The sequence below is a fragment of the Gymnoscopelus braueri genome, assembly GCF_963280865.1.
Source record: "Gymnoscopelus braueri genome assembly, chromosome: 11".
Lineage (NCBI taxonomy): Eukaryota > Metazoa > Chordata > Actinopteri > Myctophiformes > Myctophidae > Gymnoscopelus > Gymnoscopelus braueri.
In genome coordinates this window covers 17,556,823-17,573,673 of record NC_137613.1, presented here as the reverse complement: position 1 = coordinate 17,573,673, position 16,851 = coordinate 17,556,823, and the positions used below count along the sequence as shown (strand labels likewise).

Here is a 16,851-nt window from a genome sequence, read left to right as displayed (position 1 = left end):
ACTTTGAGAACCCCTGCTCTCATCTGTGCCGTTGTAGCATATTTTGAGCACTGGCGCCCCCACCTGTTCACTCCTTGTAAGTTGCTGTAAGGATAAATCCTTTAAACAGGACGTTCATGAAAGTCCTTGCGGGCTTGTTTCCAATGAGGGCCTGTGAGCAATTAGGGGTTAAGAGTCTTGCTCAGGGACGAATTTCATTTCATCGACACATATGCTGGCGTGGCCTAGAATCGTACCTGGGGCAACCAGGGCCTCTGGCTCCCTAGGCGGGCTCACTAACCACTCAGCTATGGCCGCCCCTATTGTGTCAGCTAATATGACACAATATAACTTATTGTAATAAAACACCACTCTGGATAAGAAGGCCAGCCAACTAGCTCCAATGTAACTCACAGTACAAGAGGGCTTCAAAGATTGATCCAAGCAATTTAGATATTTATGACAATTTACTGAAACAAGGTGAACTGGTCAACATTCATGAGCAACACATCATAATGCAGTACAATGACAGAAACACGTTCAATTCAATCACATTTACAATCACGTGTAAAACAAACATTCACTATAAAAGAAGAGGATAAAAACATGAGCAGCGTGGCTGTCGGAACACTGCACTCTCATAACTGAAATGTTTTTGGCATGACCTGAGTCCGATTCTACAAATGCCTTCTAAATCAGTGGTCCTCAATTTATTTCGTGCCAAGGACCCCCAAAATAATATATATATATATATATTTGGCCACGGACCAGGTGTGTCACTGGTTTGCCGTGATGGCCTGTAAGATGCATGCCATGAGGCGGAGTTTCCTCCTGCCCATGTACCTCGCCTCCCCGGCCGTTCTGGTTCTTTTTGTTTGTCCGGTGATGATTTCCTTTCAGAACCACAGAACCGACAACAAACTGGCCCATAACTTCACCTTCACAAATTACTGCAATGACGCTGTTCGCGTTTGGAACCAAGATCTGCAGGGCGGTTGGTTCCAACTGTTGGTCTTGGACACGACGCACACTTTGTGTGGTCGAGACCTAACCCAGGTGACTGAGATGGTTCTGTTGGGAGGTATGAGAGTAATATTTGTCAAGAATTTGCTATTTGTATTAAATCATATACAAGTTTCACGTTCACAAATACAACTGAGAGAACTTGACTCTATATTGCCTCTTTTGGTTTGTAGATCTGCTATTTTCACTAGTTTGGGTCCCGGGGAGACCTCTTTTGGGTCTCAAGCTAAAAGGTTTGAGAACCACTGGTTTGTCAGGTGGATGACACCAGTTTTAGGGCTTCATGTGGAGAATGAGGAGAGAAGTAAGACAGGCATAAAATGTGGGGGTCAGCATTAAGTGAGTCTGTTCGATGATTGATGATTGGAAAAATGGGAGAAGGTCGGATATTCCGATGTCGTCAAACCTTTTTATCAAAGTCGGTGACGGAAGCTTCAGTAGAGAGGGATGGGGGCAGGTAGAGTGCGTTTAAGGAAGGAGGAGAGGCATAGGACTGATACTGTACGGAGTGAACGGAGTGAACGAAGGAGTGAACGAAAGTGGGAAGAGGTCACCTGAGACGTGTTTGCACAGCTCTGAAGGATTCAGATAACCAAGCTGTGTTCATTTTGACAGCAGATTTTGATGTAGTTTTAGTCATAGTCTTTTCAATGAAATTACATTTGGTTTTGGAGTCATATTTTAGTCAGTCTTTTGAATAAAATTACATTTAGTTTGAGTCATATTTTATTCATAGTCTTTTGAATAAAACTCCATTTAGTTTGAGTCATATTTTAGTTATCTGAAATATTTTAGTTTTAGTCTAGTTTTAGTAGTTGACTAAATATCAAAAGATCTTAGTCGACTAAATCTACAGTTGATTTAGGCGACTAAAATCTATTTTGGCGGGCCTTGATGGCATGTACCTGATTACCGCGACGGCCACGCGCAACCAAGCATAAAATGACTTGTCTTAGTTCTACTGGATCTCTTCTCTACTAGTCCCTCCCTGACATTTTAGTCTAGTTTTTATTCGTTGATGAAATTCACAGTATATTTAGTCATAGTTCTAGTCATCATAGCTTAGTTTACAGTGAAAAAAAGGAAATGAACACTGCACCTGAGACGTGTTTGCACAGCTCCGAAGGATTCAGAAAACCAAGGAGCTGGCAGATACTGCGGTGCTGGCTTGCAGGAGAGACGGCAGCGACAGTGAAAGGAGATGAGGATGTTGCTTGAGTCAGTCTAGTGGGCAAGGAATCAGGAGAGGGACGAGAGGGGAGGATAGAACAAAAGAGAGAGAGAGGAGGGTTTTTTAGAGAACTCGTGACAGTTTGAGGTTGGGTTTAAGAGTGGAGCCAGAAAGATGGATAAAGTTATAAAGTGGTCATCTGAGACACCAAGGGGAGTATAAGAGAGATCAGAGGGATAGCAGAGAACACTGGCTCCAATACATCACCACTGCCAGCCCTACTGTTGGAGGAGAAGGAGATAAGGAGAGGTTAAAAGGAAGGAAAACAAAAAAAAGGAAGACAAAAGAAAAGCAACATGAATATCTGTGGGCAGGTGCCATCTTTTGGGAAGGAGCTGAAAAGAGCTATTCAGTTCTTCAAGAATACAATAGACATGCCGTTTGCCCTTATATCAATGAACATACAAATGTACAAAATCAGCTGTTTCTTAATTTTTCTACTCACTTTGAAGCACATTAAGTTTCTCTCCCTCTCTCTCTGAAATGTGCATCACTTTAAATAGATTTAGTCTGGATGGTATCATGTTTTAAAGCCACTCTATTGTGCTGTTCTATAGGTTCAGCATTGGCTTGGTGGCTGGGTCTTCTGCTGTCCACCATCTACATTAGCTCTCTGAAGCTGCAGCGTATCCAGAGGACCGAGCATCTGTTTGTCAGGAGAATGTATGAGGGAGCCTTTCTGGAGTAGTCCATGCTGCTCAACACACGCTTTGAGATAAAGAAAACGGGGACGCGTGCTGTATATTTCCATATGGTTGCTTCACAGGTAGCCTACAGACAGGGGAGCGTATTCAAAGAGGTGGCTGTTGGCCCTGAGTGGGGGTTACAATCAGCATTGCCTTTTGTTCTACCTGAGAGACAGGAGGTCTGTCTCCATCCCTTTTCCTGCTTCATACAGGTGCAAATTGAATCAGGGAACTCAGAGGGGGATCTATTGTTTGTCTGGGTGGGTCTCACTTTTGGAGGCTGACCCCCACCCCCTTATTCAAAATGTGACCACTGCTATAAAGAACCATACTGAAGTGTATCTAACGGTGTGTGCCACTCCAGGCCGTTGGGCTGTGGAGATGGTTGGCTGTTCTATACTGTCTGTACTGTCTGAATAAACTGGAAGCAACGAAACCTCACTAACTAGTGATGACTCCTTCATTCTACAACCATTCATTCTCATCTCTGAGACATCAAACTATCTGCAATATGGCGTTGTTGGCAACTAAGCAATAGAAACCTTTAAGTCTGTGGTTTCCAGATACCACATTATGGCGTCGAAGTCGGCAGTCGTGTTGGTTTGGTTTTTTGGAGGCGCAGGTCTCCAGGGATACTGAGCCAGGCGTCGAAAGAACGTGCGGCGGGACATCGGGACGACATGACGACGATTTTTCGAGAATCTACAAGGAGAGGACTTCATGACCAGGTCTAGGACGGTTGTACGACTCATCTGGCTGCACAAACTTATCTTCTGCGATCGCTAAAAGGGCGCGCTGCGGTGCAGACGGCAGTGCGGGGGACCTGTGAATGGACGGGGTTCTTCGTGGCGGGTATGTTGTGGGGAGAGGACAGCGGGTGCCGGCAGAGTGGAGGACTTGCGATGATGGGGTTCTTCGTGAAGAGTGTGGTAACACGTCTTCAGCGGTCGCTAGTGGAGCGCTCTGTTGTAAACATGCAGCTATCTGTTGGAAAATCTGGGTACGGCGCTGGAGCACGGCTGGGTGAGAAGATGACATTGAGGGAGACTGCAAGAGAGACATTATCGAGCGGAGCGCTGCGCATATGGGACCTGGGGTTATGTTTTTGTGATGAGCGTGGGTTAAACTATGGGGCTATGGCTGCCATGGGAAGTGGTGCGAGGGTATTTTTTTACTTTCTGGTCTCCTGTGTTTAATGTGAGTTTACTTTGTGGATTATTGTTTCATTGGGGGGTACACTGCCTTCTTTTTTCCGTGTAGACACTTTCGTGGTAGTTGTCATATATGCTTGTTGGTACGGTGTAAAACTTAGGGATAAGAATTAGGCTATCTTTGAGTATATTTTGGTGACTGGGCGGCGGGGACATTGATCTTGGGGGGTGGTGCTATCGCTTGGTGGGCGTGATTCGACTGTGTGCTGTCAGCTCCCACTGGGTGGGGGCTGTGTAATGTTTTATTCTGGAGTTTAAAAGGCTAACAGAGGGATCCTGCACGCTAATTAGTTTAGGGAGATGTGTCTATTTGATGTAATTCACCGTGTCGCTGTACTATGTAATCTTGGTTTTTGTATATGCATTGTTCTGTGTGATGTTGTTTGCTGTTTTAGTATTCCTGAATGTTTACTTTTTTTCCTGGTTGATGTTCCATTCGCTTTTCATGGGGGGCGGTTCTTTGTGGTTCTTTTGAAATATACGTGTTTGTGGAAGACGTTTGAAGTCTCCCATGGGGGGTCTGCTGTATATTTCCATATGGTTGCTTCACAGGTAGCCTACAGACAGGGGAGCGTATTCAAAGAGGTGGCTGTTGGCCCTGAGTGGGGGTTACAATCAGCATTGCCTTTTGTTCTACCTGAGAGACAGGAGGTCTGTCTCCATCCCTTTTCCTGCTTCATACAGGTGCAAATTGAATCAGGGAACTCAGAGGGGGATCTATTGTTTGTCTGGGTGGGTCTCACTTTTGGAGGCTGACCCCCACCCCCTTATTCAAAATGTGACCACTGCTATAAAGAACCATACTGAAGTGTATCTAACGGTGTGTGCCACTCCAGGCCGTTGGGCTGTGGAGATGGTTGGCTGTTCTATACTGTCTGTACTGTCTGAATAAACTGGAAGCAACGAAACCTCACTAACTAGTGATGACTCCTTCATTCTACAACCATTCATTCTCATCTCTGAGACATCAAACTATCTGCAATATGGCGTTGTTGGCAACTAAGCAATAGAAACCTTTAAGTCTGTGGTTTCCAGATACCACACGCGCAAGTTGTAAGTGGTGTGTGTGTGTGTGTGTGTGCGCGCGTGCGTGTCCGTGTGTACATGTCCGTGCGTGCATGTGGGTGTGTTGAGGGAAATTGTACAGTATATTGTGCATGTGCATGTACAAGAGCTCTTCTCACGTCCCGACTTGAACCCTATAATGGACCCGTGAAATTTGGTTCCAAATTTATTTTTTACGACAGACCTGTACCCTAACGGACTCGTTCCGAGATCTGATTGAGTCTGAAATGTTTTGATCTCAACCCCCTATTTGGACCCGTGATATGATCTGAGATATTACAGAACCGACCCGACAATTGGGTATTATATGGACCCGACAAACCTAATAATTACATTTGCTAATAAAAATGCTATTCCACCAGTAGGTGCCAGTTATACTTATATCTAAGGCTCTGATCCGACCCTAGAACAGAGGTCTTCAACAGGGGGTCCGCGACCCCTAGGGGGTCCGCGGAGGTACTGCAGGGGGTCCGCGAAATTGTTGTTTGATTAAACAATATTTTTGTTTGAATATTTTTTTTTTTTTTTTTTTTTTTTCAAAAAATGTCAAATTGTCTTTAAACATAACATGAATGCATAGCAAACAGATAAATGGAGGCACGATGCACAATAACATGGTATGTTTATACATGTTTTGTAGAGAATTTTTATTTTGCACACCTACTGGGGCAGGTGCGTATAGGAGCAGGCAATATAAAACACAATTGTATACATAAATATACAATATATGTGGTAGCCCCCCCTATCCTACGAGGTAGGGGGTCCCTGCTCCATCTCCCCATCAGTTTGGGGGTCCCTGGCCTGAAAAGGTTGAAGACCCCTGCTCTAGAATGTACACTTTCTTTTCTATTTCTTCATAAAATCTTGTTCTAGTTTCACAGACTCAGTGACAGTGTTCGTGTGTGCAACCATGTGGCACGAGACTTGTGATGAAATGATGAAGATTATAATTTCACTATTCCGGTGAGTTATGTTATTATAACACAAAATTGATGAAACAATAGTCTATGAGACAGAATGTTTTTTAATGCTTCCGCCTAGCAATCAGTACAACGGAAACGCTAAGAATTTGTGTAAAGAAAGAGGGCATTTCATGTGAACAGAAATAACATTTGTAAGGCAAACTTGTCATGAGCATCATCTAAGCATCTCTGTTTTCTTACCTGCCCCTACAGGTTGGACAGGTACAGACCAAAGATGGCTCCAAAGACTAGCGATGTGAGCTTTGAATGCCACGTCTACTTTGATGATGCTTTCAAAGACGTGCCAGGAAGTCAAGGCCGCCATGTCAATGAATACGCAGAGGTCCTTGTGGAGGTCATCAAAGAGGTGTACAGGTAAAATGTCTTCACATTTTAGTCAATCATAAAAAAAGATTCTTTGACTTCTATTCGAACGGGTTAAACACAGAAAATTCAAGCCATATAGCTAACTGTCTTTGATTTGGTGGTCAGTATTTTCACACAGGTCAGTGGGAGACTGTTCACATTCAAGCCACCGATACCTGGACAGCGGCTGATGAGGACACCGTATGGAGGTCGCCTGGAGGTCACAATGCCTCACGGGAACAGCCTGGTGGTTCATTTTAAGGACAAACACCTCATACGACATAAGAAGAGGTGGTCCCAGGTATACAGATTAAATGCTTAGAGAGAGAAGCAATCTATCCACCTTTTCATGGATTAAATAGTTGATTGAGCAATTTGTGAAATAGGATAGAGGTCAGGAAATGCTATTCATTCTTTCAAAAATATTTTAGTTTTATTTCTCAATAAAAATCTGTTGGTTTATTGTTTTCTAGGTCATGTACATGTACTACCATCTGGGCTGGAGGCTAACAGCTAAATACTGGATGAATGGACGGAATATGAATGAGCTGAAGAAACAGATGGAGGTACGATAAGTAGAGAACACACATGCTCTTATATCAATAATACAAATACTAATATTACTACTACTAGTACTACTGTTAATGTAATAGGTAATGTAATAATAATCCTAATATAAATGCGCAAAATCTCTGCGTGTGTGCGTGTCTGTACTGTAGTTCACACATCGACTTTACAAACTATACATTTCGTAAGTTTTCTTTTACCAATTCTACGTGTGGTTTCAGATTCATGTACATTTCCATTGAACATTAAAAAAGAAGTTAAGAATTGATAATTTTACCCCCCCAGAAAGAGAAACAGAATACTTACATCCTGGCTTTAGATGGAGACACAGACTTCCAGCCATCTGCAGTGATGGTGCTTGTAGACAGACTCAAACAGTACCCACACGTTGGTGCAGCCTGTGGACGCATCCACCCCACAGGAACAGGTTGGTACATGGGAAAAATAGGAAGAAAAAAAGAATTAAATAAAACAATTATATACCGCTACTTCTACAGTTTTAGTCTTTTTTTGTTCTCACATATTCCATTTATTTATTCATTCATTCATTTATTTATTTATCTCTCTCTTGTAAATTGGTCTTTTTTATTTTTATTTTGTATTACTACAGTGATTTTTATTGAGCTATAATAGAATAACACATGTGTTATCATTTAGATAATATCTGTACTGCAATTTTATTTGGGGGACCGCAATGGAATTGTCTTCTGACTTTTTGCGCTATCTGGATAATTCTACTGTACTATGCACCTTGGTATCATGAATTTAAATCAAGTCAAATACAAAAATACACAAAATAAGAATAGAGCAAATACTTGATTGCAATGAACTAAAAAAAACAAGAAAAACAAGATACGATGAAGTAAGGCAGGCAGGACTCATATTTTAAAGTACGTTTCAAAAAAAGAGAGGGGAAGGGGGGAGTAATTTATATGTATGTCATCATGTCACCCAAGCTCTACTGTCTCTCTCTATCAGGTCCCATGGTGTGGTTCCAGAAGTTTGAGTATGCAATGGGACACTGGCTACAGAAGACAGCAGAGCATGTGTTGGGCTCTGTGCTGTGTAGCCCAGGCTGTTTCATCCTGTACAGAGCAGCTGCTCTCATGGATGATAATGTCATGAAGACATATACCAGCAAATCTACAGAGGCCATACACTATGTACGCAATGACCAAGGTAAGGGAGATGTCATGACTCATGATGCTTATTTTGTGACTGTGGTAACCAGTCCTACATTTACCCGACAAAAAGTGGGCGTTTCACAGGACTTTTTGATGATTGGTTCGCTATTGCTGGTTCGCTATAGACCATATTCACACGGCGGCCATGTTTCTATGAAGTCAATGAAAGTAGCCACCCCGGGTGGCAGCACTTTCAATGTTAAATTCCAATATGGCCGCCGTGTGAATATGGTCTATGGCTGCCCAAGTTCCCATGCTCTGGAGGAGCGGTCACAGATTTCGATATCTATCTATCGTTTATTCTACCCTTCTGTTACTATCCTTTGGTCTAGGGAATGAAGGACCGTGACATAAGGTTGGCAAGTGAAATGTAGTTTTATTGTTTTGACCTTTTTTTTGTTATTGTCCAGAAAGTGACACAATAATAGTACGGTTTTACATTAATATGTAAATTAAACTTAAATATAAACATGGAAAAACGACCCCAGTGCAAAATAAATAAATAAATATAACAAACTAACCTATGCTTTGAAACCCCTACCTAACCTCTAACAAATCAAAATTACATTAATTCCCTAATCTAAAGCAAAACAGGTGACTGGTTCACAAAAAGCTGGCACTGGTGGTCAAACTCTCCACAACAGGGTTGTGGTTAAGCTTACTCCTTTAGAACACCCATTACTTTATCTCAACACTACTTCAGCAGGTTCAACTTAAACAAGGTGTCATAGAGAGTATAAAATACAGAGGGTTACTAAACTTTTAGCCCCAAAGTATTGACTTTAAACTCATCGACAGCACGTACCAGCACTGACAGCATGATACACACTGTCAAAGAACGCAGGTGCTGCCAGCTATTAAGTAGGGGGAAGGCGTCCTCTGATTGGTCCAACTTCTGATTGAAGGTCTCCTCCCAGTCAGGTCTTCTACCATGCAGATCCTGAACTGAATGCATGAGTCAGTGGACTACCAGAACTGTGCAATACATAACATTATATAAAAAGAACCCTCACATGTAACACCTTCTCTGTTCTTTTATTTCTATTCAGGTGAGGACCGTTGGCTGTGTCTTTTGTTACTTCGGCAGGGATGGAGGGTGGAGTACAACTCTGCATCTGATGCCTATACCAATGCTCCAGAGGGCTTCAAAGAGTTCTTCAATCAGGTGAGGGCTAACTAGTTCAAGGCAAACCTTTTCTTATGGTGTGTGTTATTGCAAACTAACATAATGCAATGATGTTATTCGCGATAACTTATGATCAAGTGTTCTATTGCTTTTATACAACAGTATTAATGATTGGTGTCCTGTCTCTCTACACTCCCTCTACACTCAATAAACCCAAAATAATTATAAAAAAAAATAAGATTATACCAAGCATGTTATCTAGATAATATATAATACATTCAGATGCTATGTTTGATGTCTTCCTGCTATCCTAGTAACTTTATAGGACTTAATAGTTTTTTTGCACTGTCTTTACTTGTCCATTTACCCTGTTGTTGGTTGATTAAGAGTTCTTGCTGTTCACTCTGATCTTTCATTTTGTCACTTTGCTAAATGCCTAAAATGTATTGTAAATTCCTAGCGTCGTCGATGGGTCCCATCCACTATGGCCAACACTGTGGAATTGCTAGGCTCCGGCTTTCTGACATCTAAGAGGAACCCATCCATCTCTAGGCTCTACATCTTTTACCAGCTGATGACCATGGTTACAGCCATACTGGGGCCTGCCACCATGTGCATAATGATTGCAGGTTGAATTATTATTTGTTTGTGTTAAACAGAGGAAATAATGTATTTATTGTTTAGCAAAACAATAAAGATAAAGAATGGGTTAATTCTATCCACACCCAAATAACTGCTTGAAGTAAAGACAAATGAGGTATTCTTTAATGTGTCATTATGTGTGTACTTTTTTAATTAGCAATAATTTGAAATTGCCACATGAATCATAGATTAATTTATTGACGACTCTAAAGAAAAAGCCAGTTCTGTACATTTTAAGGGTAAAAAAAAACAGTATTTGGGTATACTCACACTGCATGCAATTTTGACTTACAAAATATTATACACCAATCAACTGAACTAAACCTAATCTAGACCAAGCCTATACATCATCCACTTATCAAAACTGCAACCAATCTACTTTTAAATCTAACCTAAACAAAACTAACTCAAGCTTTACCTAACCGACAGTTAAACTTAGCTCTGGTCCAGAGCATTAGCGAGTTCTCGCTAACGCTCTGGGTCAGAGCTAAGTTAAACTCAACTACTGTACTTTTTATTTTTGTATTTATGTATTTTTCTTTCAGGAAGTTTGACATTGATGTGTAACATAGAATTCAACGGTGCATTGATCCTGTCAGTAATACCCCCTGCCGTCTACCTGGCTCTCTGTTTCAAGCTGAAGTCAGATACACTGGTCACTATTGCTGCCATCATGAGTGCCTGCTATTCTATATTCATGTTGGCTCTACCCATGATCTTAATAGGCAAGTAGTGATTAAATTGCAGATTTGATGTATACGTATAATTATATATGATGTGTGTAATAGGCTTTAAGACAAGAAAATAGATTTTTATTTATTTATACTTTAAGAATAATAATAATCTCTATTTCTTTAAGTATACATTCTTGTTTTCAGTGTTTTATTCTATAACCTTACTGTTCCAACAGACACCATGATAAGCGAAGACACCATTTTGAGTCCCAGCAGTCTTTTCTGCATCTCCATGGTGGCAATATGCTTTGTGACCGGGCTGATGCATCCTCAGGAGATGCACCTTTTGGCCTACGGCGTCCTCTACATCTTGTGCACCCCCAGTGCCTACCTCCTGCTGATCATCTACTCCATCACCAATATGAACAACATGTCCTGGGGTACCAGGGAGGCCGCACCCTCTGCTGGGGCACAGAGGACTGCACCTACAGGTAGTTACCACAGTAACTACAGTAGTAGCAAATTAGCAGCTGGTCTGAACGTTATATTTTTATGGCGTGGCGCTGACTGGGGTCAAAGGTGCACAGCACACCGGTCCTTGCGAGGTGCCAGCCTTACGGATTAAACACTGAAGAATAAAAGAACATATAGCCGCACACTCGTAGCTGCCGATGCCAATAATTTATTGTTGCCACAGAGAGACTGAAAACACACCAACGTTTCTGACAGACTATAGGCTGCCTTCTTCGGGTCGGTGCTGAATGGGCCAGCCATATAGAATAGGGGTTGTCTGTATCTACTGTATGTCTGTCTCTACAAAAGTAGATAAAGGGAAGAAGCAATCCGCACTCTCTGTAGAAGTCTTAGGAGTCTTTTTTAATAATGATGATCCTTTGGCAGTGTTCTTCCCTTTATGTATGATCAGAATCTGCACACAGTTTATTCAAGACCTCCTCAAGACTGTCCTCGAGTTGAGCGTTGAAGTGAGTCTACAAAAGTAGACCAATCACCCCGCCACATGCATGCAGCAAACCACACAGCTGACGCTGGTATTGTGCCAATAATCACTCATGGACGACCTTAGGTCTCAGATTGTCTAAGATGGGGGAAGGAACCGCTCCTTTTGTTTAATGTGATAACCTATTCCATCCACCACCACATGCCTATGCAGACGGCCCACTTGTCGACATGTGAGGCCATTGGCTACTTGGTGCGGACACTTGCTCACCTTGCTTGTTTTAAAGTGGTTTAAAAAGTGATGCATTTTTTGTTCAATCCTGCACATACGCAAGACGTTCATTCGGTGAACCAAAACGAGCGCTCCTCTTCCCCTGCCATCCGAGGAAAAGCTAAATCATGCCACGTATACATTGAACCACGTTTAGCTCAGCTACGCCAATCAGAGCTATGTATGTGCACACAGCGAAGAACAAGGCCAAGCTCTGTAGGCAATGTAATGTTAGACCATTAAAAATGTAGAATAGTAATTTGACATTTTCTATTTCTTTTTTAGTTTTGGGTAGGAGATTCCTCCATGCCCTCCCAGATACAAGTACAAGCTTGACCAAATGCTGTAACTGCCTCTGCTGGAAACCTGTCAAAGAGAACATGGTATCTATAGAGGTAGTGGAGCCTGTGGACGGTCCCCATCCCATTGTAACAAAGCACATAGAACGTTCTCTGGGGGAAGAGAGGCAAGTACTCATTGTTGGATAATGGGCATTTAGAATGTAGACAATGTCACAAAAAAACATTTATGTTGATTTGAAAAAACGTAACTAAACAAAAAGAACATAGAATTTCTGTTTGGAAATTGTCTTGTACATCATCAAGCACCTTGCAATATATAGGAATGTTACTATAGAGTTTAGATATTCAGGGTACAAGACAAAAAAATACGGAATAGCATCCACAGTACCGCAACAGATTGCTGGGGGAGTGGTGATTTAGCAACTTTAACCAGGTCATAAAGGTGTTGATGGATGTTTTGCTAGTTAGTAGTGGATGAGATGATGTTGGCTATGATGTTCTGATATTTATTTATTATTGCTTGTGATGTGAATGAGGTGATTTAGACACATACATTTTACATGTTAATAATTTTTGATGAGATAAGGACTTGGTGAATTGCTCACATTAAAATGAATTAAATATAATTGGCATGTAAGCTGGTAAATACTGTATACTATAAATACAAATAAATAACAGCTAGAAGGAATAAAAATTCTCTGCAATATGCACGTACAGTAACAGCCTATAACAGCACTATAGGTTACATTGATTAGAGTCATGGATGACAGTGATACTGTAAGAGCAATATCATAATATAATACAATAATACTTTAATTTGTTTTTGCCTCAGGGAAGAAGATCCTCCTTCGACACGTGTTCATCAAGGTAAGACCACAGATATTCCCTCTTCTTGCTTAGAAGAATCACATTGAATTTGTCATAGACGTTGACACCATAAAAGGTCTTCAGACATCAATGATGAAATATCATTTTTCTTCTTTATGAATTACATTAATTTACACTCTTGTTTCTCCCTCTTTGACTTTGACTACAGACTGGATCATGCAGTTACAGACCTTGTCTGATGAGATGTCCCTACATGAACATACACTTGACGCAGTGAGTGGACCATTTTCATTCTTTTTCTTTTTTTTACCTCCTTTTTTCTCCCCAATATAGTCATTATGCCAATTAATTCCTCCCCATACACATGTGTGTGTGTGTGTGTTCACTGGTGTTGTATCTTACTGACTCACCTGCCTGTGAGGAGCCCCCACCGAGAGGACGTAGAGCCTTCGTCCTACTCCTCCCGCCCAACACTCCATGCTAACAGGTGCCGCCCCCAGCCCGTAGGAATACGTGCAATGATACCACCCGCCCTGCCCGGCTTCTCTCCCCCGAACACGGGCCAATTGTGTTCGAATAGACGCTCGACAAAGCCAGATGCGCCACGGTGGACACCTGACAGTACAGTAGGCCTACAGTATACGTAGGTGTTGCACCTCATTTAAGAGTTGCTTTGTGTTTCTCCACAGGAAGAGGAGGAGTTTTGGAAGGAACTACAGAAGAAGTATCTTGAACCACTGGCAGAGGACAAAGACAAACAGACGAAGATCAACAACAGCCTCAGAGAACTCAGGAACAAGGTATCAAAATGTCCCAAAATGAAGCAACTTGAAACATATTTATGGAAACCTTTTGCATTATCACATCCAGATATTGTGGATGATATTCAGCGTACATTGTGCACCACAATGTACACTGATTAATAATTTTATATACAGTATTTAAAGGATTGTGGATTATTTCTGAGATTAGAGCTGCAACAATCCCCCTTTTTTTTTTTTTTTTTTTTTTTAACAAATGGAACCCTGACCATGTCCCCACTGTAGAGTGAAATCTCATTAATAATAGACTATATTGGCATTTGGCTGGTCTGTGGCCACAAGCATAAGAATGTAATCTTATTTTTCTGTCATGCAGGTGTCTTTTGTGTTCTTTTTCACCAACTCCTTGTGGCTGGTGGCAGCATTTATCCTCCAGTTCATCAACCTGAAGGTTCCCATCCCTAAGCTTAACCAGACTCTGGAACGCACCGGGGAGTACATGCACATCGACCCGGTTGCATTCATGTCTCTCTTCAGCTTTGCCTTGTTGATCGCTATTCAGTTCTTGACCATGCTCTATCACAGGTGAGCCCCTCTGCTTCACTGGATCAGACACGTTTCTTTGTTTCGCTCTCAGTCATTATGTTCTGATTCAGTGTAAAAGTATCACACCTCATAAAATGTCATAAGGAAATTGAAAGATTGGGCTCAGTACAGAATATACACCCACCATCAATACAGTATATGCCATTTCCACCTGAGGACCACATTCAAACACAGTGTTATCCTTGGTATGATTTATATTGTATTTTACTTGTATAAAGTTTATACCAAATAAAATCCATCCATCCATCAATCCAGAATCAGAATTTGCCCAATTAACTTGACCTTCTTTGCGACTTTATTGGCAACAATTTAACACACAGCATCATCAATTAAAGGCGTCAAATGGAATAAACCAAAAAAGACGTAGCTTTTATTTGTATTTTTATTATTTACTTTGAAGGTGAAAATGACCCAGCCACCACACGCATCGACTAGTCATTGTAACCAAACTGTTCTCTCACCTCAGTTGCACTTTGCCACAAAACTAATGTATTTCCAACTGACGAAAATGGTTGACACGAGTCCTGTCAACATGTTTTAGTAATCATATCAACACAATTGTTGTCACGTGTTATAAATTGTCTTTGTTCACCAGTGACCACACACTGCATCTGTTACAAACACAGATTTTCAAAATATGTAAAACGTATTTATTGTTTACGAGACTGCTATATTATACCAGAGGTATACTTTTATTTCACATGATTTGCGATGATCTGTTGCCCTCTCTTGAATGATCTTTTGATTGATTGAATACTTTATTAACATGTTTATTAACTATACAGATAGTACAGTCAAAGGATAACACAAAAGCCCCAGGAGGCTTGTTTCCATTGTGGTCCATCTAGATATGTAATGTTTTACCAATTTTTTATGCCCTTGAAATCCATACTTTATTTAAAAATTTTTTTTTATTTAATTGTCTGTTTCTTGTCTGTCCAGATTATACACACTGATCCATTATGTGGCCTTTGAGGACACTGAGTCCAAGTCGAGAAAACAAGCTAAACAACATCTGGTATATTTACCACCAGACAATGAGGTAAACTACTGCAACTACTACACTCAATGGCAACAAGTAGTATTCAAACCATTGTCAAATATCCCTGTTACTGTTTATTGTTAGACTTAGATTTTCTGAAGTAACAGGTGGATGGAACAAAAAAAGTTTTCATCAATTAAAAACAATTACAACATTTTCCAAAAGTACTAGGCTACATAAATAAAATAGAATAATCAAATAATTTCCATAAATAAGTGTAAAAACGTTTAAGAAGTTGTGAGAATAGCGGATCTACAAGCTCACAACGCAGCGAGAAGCGACGCGTTGTGAGCTTGTAGATCTACTATTTGCACTAGTTGGGGACCCGGGAAAACGTCTCATTTCTCTTTTGGTTCTTGAGCTAAAAGTTTTGGGAACCACTGTGCTAGAGTATCGTATTGCCTTTTGGGGGAAAGCGTCAACCATCGGTGTAATCTCTTACTATTTCAATGAATAATTTGCTAATTCTATTTGATCCAGGTCCATCCAACTCTTTCTAAGATCCTGAAATCTAAGATCCTGAAATCTAAGATCCTGGAATCTGACCTTGAGGATGTATCACTATCTGAGGTATCATTCCTAAAACTATACAATAGCGTTTCAGGTAGAAATATGTTCTGAAGTCCAGTGGCTTTGTGAATTTTACTTTTGATGATTGACAAAAGATGGCACAGATATTTTCTGCTCTGTAGTCACGTAATTTATTCAAGAAAGGTTCAACACAAGTACAGTACAAACTACACAAGAATGGACAGTAGATCCTTTCTTTCTAGGCTGTTTGACTAACTTTGTCCTCTTAAAAATGTGGTTTAGGTTAATTCTATCTTATTCTGTCTCATTAACTTGTTAATTTAGAATGTCTGTTAGTTTTAAATTGTGTTTTGTTCTGTAAAGCACTTGCCACTTGGTGATGTACATTGCTTATCTCCTTTTTCGTAGATCCCGGACTCTGACTTTTACGAAGCCACCACTGACATGTCACTCTCAAGCCACTACAGCGGGTCCCATGATGGATCGAGCATGGCGTCATCAATCATAATCAAATGAAGATCACACATAGCAAACCTTTGCTATAGGAGCGAGGTTTAGTTGTGACTTCTGTAACGGAAAGGCTCTCTGATGATCACATCCCTATCCTGTGTGATCCTGTAGCCTTGACTTTCCTTGTGTGTAAACCAGGGGTTCCCAAACTTTTCCATGCCAAGGAGGTCCCCCAAACAGGTATAGCCTCTGTCTGCTGTCTGTCAGGCTCCTCCACAACAAGTGTTTTTATTTTATTTTCTGTCTTTTCTTTTTCTTTTTCTTTTTGTTGGTCTAGAAATGTCCAAATCAAAGTATATTGAGAAATATCTGTCTCCTCACCTGATT

The 16,851-nt window shown here is 40.9% G+C and overlaps 1 protein-coding gene across 1 annotated transcript; it reads left to right on the top strand.

Annotated features, from left to right (window-relative positions):
* Nucleotides 1–771: 771 nt before the first annotated feature.
* Nucleotides 772–16,598, top strand: LOC308094834 (chitin synthase chs-1-like; the record flags this gene model as incomplete). Its single annotated transcript, XM_080441660.1, has 20 exons — nucleotides 772–1,060; nucleotides 2,791–2,896; nucleotides 6,069–6,158; nucleotides 6,371–6,532; nucleotides 6,650–6,824; nucleotides 6,997–7,089; nucleotides 7,376–7,517; nucleotides 8,069–8,269; nucleotides 9,324–9,439; nucleotides 9,861–10,029; nucleotides 10,588–10,767; nucleotides 10,953–11,207; nucleotides 12,230–12,410; nucleotides 13,079–13,113; nucleotides 13,283–13,347; nucleotides 13,764–13,874; nucleotides 14,212–14,420; nucleotides 15,384–15,483; nucleotides 15,964–16,053; nucleotides 16,423–16,598. The coding sequence occupies 20 exons, from the start codon at nucleotides 772–774 to the stop codon at nucleotides 16,528–16,530; spliced, it is 2,877 nt and encodes a 958-aa protein (XP_080297786.1). The 3' UTR covers nucleotides 16,531–16,598.
* Nucleotides 16,599–16,851: the final 253 nt, after the last annotated feature.